Here is a 7,014-nt window from a genome sequence, read left to right as displayed (position 1 = left end):
GAGCGGACACGATCTTTACCATATACATGTCAGGTATAAAGTATGAAATTATAACGGTTTTCTAGATATAGAGCGGACACAATTTGTAAGGGACGAACGGACCGACGGACAGACAGACAGACCTTTGACCTATGATGTTGTACATACATTATAACACACCCTCAAGTGTTGGTTAATATACAGGTCAAGTATAAACTTTGAAATCAAAATGGTTCTCAAGATATAGAGCGGACACGATCTTTACCATATACATGTCAGGTATAAAGTATGAAATTATAACTGTTTTCTATATATAGAGCGGACACAATTTGTTACGGACGGACGGACGAATAGACTGATCACTATAGGGCAACCCTCCACTAGGCAGGGCCCTAATAATGAATCCACAGTAACCACATCATATTTTCATACCAATTGGGAAGGGCTAGATATTTTATTTTACAACAGATCACCTGCAGACTCTTCTGAATATATCTGTTGATCAGGTTCTGTAATAAGGTGACTATGATAAACGTTTTTATAAAACAGTTATATTTTCCAACTTTTCTCTGTAATAAAACACAATAACAACTAGCAAAATTACTATTTCATTGTTAATACTTTATTAAAAATATCATAATTAACATAAGTAGTGTAAATATATTTAATGAGTGATAACATAAACTATGGACGGATACCTCTATAAAGACCATAAATATAGTCTAAACAATTGTCAAAATAATTATTTCAACTGCTCTGGATTTGTGGAATACCTTTTTATAATTATTAAACTTTTAGATATAAAAAGTTGGAGACATAATACCAATTTAATATGTAGTTTCATATATATTTTGGGCCAAAGATTCAATTTAACATCTGAAATCAAATTATGTCTTGCATTGAAATAATACACTTCAGTCAATGCAGAGTAAGGGAGATAACTTTCAATACAATAATTGAAGATTATCAGTTTTGCAAATGATGACTACCTATACCAGGTTTGTTTATGATGACTAGGTAGAAACTGAATCTGACTTAAAGTCAAAATAAAGGAAAATGTGCAAAATAATCAATTGAATGAAGTACAAATATGAAACAGAAGAAAAACAATTATTGCAGAAAAATACAAATTTTAGAAAATCATTAAGTTGCAGAAAGTTTTGAAAATAAATCAGATAAATTTTAAATTTTGACACTCAAATTTCTAGACAAAAAAGCAACAGAACCTTTTGTTTTATTTTGTGGTTTAACAATTTAAAATCACAAACAAGACATTACAGTGTAAAACTGTAACAACTTGCATATTTCATCACTGCATTAACAATATATTATTGACTACATGTATTACAACTTGAATTCTTTATAAGAAAATTATGAAACTGTTCCAAAATTAAAATTTGATAAGAGTATAGGATTATGAACTGTGAAAAAAAACTGAACGACAGAAACATCCATTTTTATTTATAACTTTTGCTAAATTAGGTATAAAAATATGTTCACTGTATAAAAACATATTTTTCTCTATAGTTGTACAGTGATACTGATTTATTTTTTACCTCTAATTGTAAAATAGTCTTAATATGTCTCCTCCTTGTGCATATTCTAACTTTAGTAAACACACAACATACTCCCTGTATGACATTAAAATAACTAATAGATTACTCTTTACAATAAAAAGTACTTTTGGCATGTGAGATGTATATACGGAAGACCATTGTTTGATTCTTATTTCTGTTGCATATTCTCTTTTTTTCCAGGAAAGCTAATGATAAAGTGGTTATGTGTATTGTATGAATAATATCAGTATTATCACCCATCATCTTATAAAGGTTATGCCTAGTGTAGCATGTAGAAGACTAAAATGACAACAAGGAAAAGTTACGCTAAAGTACATCAACAGAAAATGTTGACACAGTATTTTGCATAGAAATATATAAATCATAGCCCATTATATCTTGAATTGATTAGAACTATCGTAAATCTATTGAAAAATCTAGGCAAACCTTTTCCCATGGATCTCTATGGCCAAACATGCATCAAAATCTAACGAATAAGGTAAAAATGACTATTTATCTATCCAGTTTTAGCTCACTTTATTTATAAAACTGTTCAGGTTATGGTTAACCTGATTGAAAATAACATGTAAGGAATTCGAAACAGAATCTAATAAAAAAAATCACGACAAAAATTTTAAAGAATATGTTAACTCTTTATCAAAAATCTTTTACCTCTTTTCTTTTTAAATTATTACAAATTGCACACTTAAAATTAAGAGAAATCTTAATATTTTATATAAAATTTCAAAAACTTCAAGTTTGTTATACAATATATATTCATTCGGACTGATTTAAATGAATATCTCAAAATGAACAATCATATACTTGAAATGAGTATGGACAGAAAAAAAATCACTTTGAACAGTAGTTTTCTGAACACCTTTTTGTAAAGATTTCTGTTTAGTTTTTGTTTTATTTTCTTCACAACAAAGGTAGAATCTATGAAATAATATTGCGTTTATGAAAAGTATGAAAACAAGAATACAGTTTTTGTGATTGGAAATAGTTTTAAGTAGAACAAAATAAACATGTGCTGTCATTTTTTCTTGCATGTGGCCACTTCTGTTTTGAATACAAAAGAAGCTACATAGAAAAGTGATAACTTTTAAATAAGAAATAACTGTTCAAGTATTAAGTTGATGGTTAAATGCATAGTAAAATTACCTGTATCAAGTTGTATCAACAATGTCATTTTTATTTCACTTTTTAATTCACTATCTTCTATTACAATGAATACAAAATTGACCACTTGTAATAAGTTAAATTATTAAATAGTCTATTGTAACATTTGGCTATTTTTACTGATTCAAAATAATACATATTAAAAAAGGACCTGTAAAAAAATATGAACACATCGTCATTTTTACTATTGCAGCTCGAGTCAAATTTAGGAAACCAATAAAAAAATGCACTGAATAATATAATTTAAAGCAAAACATCATATTTTTTCAATCTAGCTATGATGTGATAATGCCTTTTGTGGATGTAAATGAAAGTTCCTAATGACATATTACAAATGACCATAAGATTCAATATGTTTCTACAATTTTATGAGACAGGCTTAAGAAAATGGCAAGATACAAAGCAATTTGTTTTTGTGGGTTTCTTCTCTAAAATATAAAGCGCTAGCAATACATTTTGCATTATGGTAGAGAATGAAGGAGAAAAGTACAACAGATTTGTGTGTAGTGCAGAAAAAACAGCTACTTTTTATTGAGATTATTCTTGGTGATTCAGACTTATTTCACACTACTATCAGTTACATTTATTGTAAAAGACAGACATTCAATACAAAAAAAATATTTCCAGCAACAAAAAAATTAGTATGCAGATTTTTGGTTGTGAAAACCAGCCAAACAATACTGTTTTGTCAAAATTTAGATTAAAATTTCATTTTTTGCCTAAAACAATATCTAGCATTGCATTGTGCAGTATCTTAAGAAACTTTTTAAAAAATAAACATGTGTTTTCCATCCAAATAACTAGCTATGCATTACGATTTCTGTCTACCCTACCTACATGCATATATCATACCCTTTTATACCTGAGCTCCACCACATAGAAATCCTTATTATGTAAAATGTCAGTTATTATGTTGTATAAAAATTAACCCGACTCCATTATCATGAGGAACATTCTGCATGTTAAAGTAAATCTCAGTATCAATCAAACATTAAGAAGATCTGTATCACATTGCATTGAATCATACCACAATTATAATAATATCTTGCAGTAATTCATGTACTTAGATTCACCACATAAAAGTTATGAATATATACTGAATAAAAAAAGTTTATATTGAATTTTAAAAAAAATTGCAAGAATACATTTTAAACAAATGTTTAAAAATTATTTTAGTAAAAATGCATCTTGTAGTTTATTTATTTTATTACAATATTGAGTAATTGTTATGTTTAAAAGTAGGTTTTATGTTTGAAATACAAAAAATGAAAAAAAATGCAGCTAAAATTTTTTACTCAGTATATATATATTTTGAATAGGGATTGTAAGTGTTTAAAATTCCTTTTGCCAAAGATTTATTCCAACTACAATTTTTCTGCAGGAAAGTATTATCAATTCACAATGTTAACTGTATCTGTGCATAATTCTGATTTTTATGTGGCTCGGCTCATTTACTAATTTGTCTATTATTACTGAGGTATTGGATTACGATAAATACTGATATACATATATTATTATCGGGGGTTATATTTTGATTAGGGTACATAGATTGTCAAATAAATATATGGCACCTATTCTACTGATTACAAGTTATACCACTCATTTGTAAGTAGACTTCATTAATTAATTTCTGGATACACAAGGAATGATTTCAACAATGAAACAAGTAGAAAATTTTCAAACTAGAACAATTGATTTTATTTCCCTATCACAGATAAATAAACTCTATTTCTGGTAATTCCTGATTGTATTGTCAGGACCATCTATATTCAACTTAAAGTGTTGTGTTTAAACTTTTGGTAGAAGCATTGTCAGATGTAAATATAAAATTTATTACACTCGATCATCCTTTCCTTTTTCTCAATGGAGAATAATTTGCATGTGCGTATATGTATATATATCTAAAACAATGAGTAAAAGAAAAGACAAAAAGTATGAGTAAATGCTTAAACAGCTAAATAAATAATAAATATGCAGATAAAAATAGAAAAAAAATAGTGAATAAATAAATCATATCACATTCTTTGTAAAATCACAGTGTAAAAAATGAAGCACTTCACCCCAAGTTATAGGACAATTCATGATTTGGAAAAACTGATATATTTAAGTGGAATAAGCCTTTTGGATAGCTATTCATCTGTTTGTACAACAATTAAACATTTTGAAAACCTTGGTTCAGAAACCCATCAATTCAACCCGGTGAAAAAATCACACAAATGTTGTACAACTTCACTTTATATTGTAGAGGATTATTGCAACTTTGGTTCATTTCTGTTCAATAGTCAGAGTAGGAATACAATGTAATAATAAAACAGACGACAACAGACAACAGAAGACAAATAATGATCCCTATGTTACCACTCTGCTACACACAAAAATCATTATTATTAAGAAATACAGTCTGAAGTTATAAGTTAGCACACAAAGTAAATGTGGGTAACTCTCAACCTGTCTAGTTAACATGAGATGAGAGAGAACAAAAATTTAATTGTACACTATTTGACTTAGGGTGAAATGCTTCCTGTTTTTGACATGGACCACCAATGTCATGTAATTATAAACTGATCACAGACAATATCTATTGTGTAAACAAATTTAACAGACACGATTCCTTGTGACGGTAGGATGAATATATATCTTCTAAACTTACAGACAACATGATTACTGAAATATGAAAAACATTGAAAAGTACCATACTAAAACAGATCTGCACCAATAAGTACTGTATTAAAATGATTGATAATCTTAATGAAACATGTTCTCTTTAAATGCATACTTTTCTAAAGTAATCAGTGAAATGAACAACAACATAAAGGGTGGTTTAATTTTTCCAATTGCTCTTCCTTCTTATATAAACCTTCCAGTATGTATTAAAACAATATGTAAAGTTATTCTTGGAAATAATGTAAATGAAAAACCTGATCTTCACTGAAAAAACTACTATTTATAATGCTGAAATTTTTGTATGATATTCTTAGTGATCACATTTAAGATTTCATGGGTGTTGATTTCATAGTAGGATTCGGTGGGGATGATTCACTGTTTATTGCAATGGTGCTGTTGAAAGACATGTCACTACATACAGAGTTGTCTGGTGAAGCCTCAAAGGTAGCTCGGGGGCTAGCTAGACTCTTTAACGACTCGTCTAGGTAATTCCCTGAAGACAACATGGCCTGAGCTTGTGTCTGTGATCGGGCAATGATTTCATTGATGGCTTCCATTCTGGATTTGTATCGTCTAGAAAAAATAGAAAGTGAGAGATGTAAATTCAACAAAATATTTCAACATACAAATTTTTCATTACAGATTGTATTCAATGTACTAACAGGAACATATGGTATATTTCAGTCATTTTATTGTTATCTCAAATTTCAAACCTGAGCAATCAAGAAAGTACATTAACTGCAAAAGTCAATTTTATAAAGTAACTCACCGACCTTTCTTTATACAAAGTAGAAATTCTAAATGTCATGTAGCATGCACATATCCCAAAAGTTTCCTCAAATATATCTGATTTCTAACTTCTATCTGAATTCAAAATTTGTTGTGAAAAAAAATCCTCACAAAAATTCAATACACAAAAGATCTTGAAAGATTTAATAAAAAATAACTGATGACATTTACTTGTCTGAAGCTGAATTATTGCGTTTCCTCATTGCCTGGCATTGCTGTCTGAGCCTGACACAGTCCTCCTCTAAACTCTGTAATGAGGAGGCTGTGATCTTGTGTAAAGCCCTCTCTGTCTGTAGCTCAGTGTTAAGGTCATGGATATGTTTCTTGTACCGCTGAGCGACTTTTGCATCCTGATCTTTACCATCACTGGTCTTTTGTGACTCTAAATGCATTGACATCTGTTGACTCATCTCATGTATCATCTTGTTCATATCATGCCTGAAATGTAACTCATATCATGTATCATCTCCTTCATATCATGCCTGAAATGTAACTCATGTCATGTATCATCTTGTTTATATCATGCCTGAAATGTAACTCATGTCATCATGTATCATCTCGTTCATGTCATGCCTGAAATGTAACTCGTCATGTATCATCTCGTTCATGTCATGCCTGAAATGTAACTCATGTCATGTATCATCTCGTTCATATCATGCCTGAAATGTGAAATTTACATTCAAGTAAAATTCTTTAAAAGTTGTCAGTTTTCAAAGAAGAACATAAATAAATATTTCCTTTGATAGCTTAAATATTAAAAAATAATTTGGCATTTTCTCTTTATTGCTCATCTAATCTTTATGTAGTACAGGAGTCATGACGATATTTAAGGAGGTTCAACAGG

The 7,014-nt window shown here is 29.2% G+C and overlaps 1 protein-coding gene across 1 annotated transcript in view; it reads right to left on the bottom strand.

Moving 5' to 3' along the window:
- Window positions 1–579: 579 nt before the first annotated feature.
- The window catches only part of LOC127736234 (putative leucine-rich repeat-containing protein DDB_G0290503), an 82,864-nt gene continuing 76,429 nt past the window's right edge, over window positions 580–7,014 (bottom strand). The window contains exons 37-38 of the mRNA XM_052246823.1: window positions 6,342–6,608; window positions 580–5,954 (exon numbers count right to left, since the gene is read on the bottom strand). Coding sequence (XP_052102783.1) covers window positions 5,705–5,954; window positions 6,342–6,608 — 517 coding nt within the window. The 3' untranslated portion in view covers window positions 580–5,704. The remainder of the gene's footprint in view (window positions 5,955–6,341; window positions 6,609–7,014) is intronic.

Source organism: Mytilus californianus, unplaced genomic scaffold, assembly GCF_021869535.1.
Source record: "Mytilus californianus isolate M0D057914Y unplaced genomic scaffold, xbMytCali1.0.p SCAF_3, whole genome shotgun sequence".
Classification (NCBI taxonomy): Eukaryota; Metazoa; Mollusca; class Bivalvia; order Mytilida; family Mytilidae; genus Mytilus; species Mytilus californianus.
This window is presented reverse-complemented; position numbering and strand designations above follow the sequence as displayed.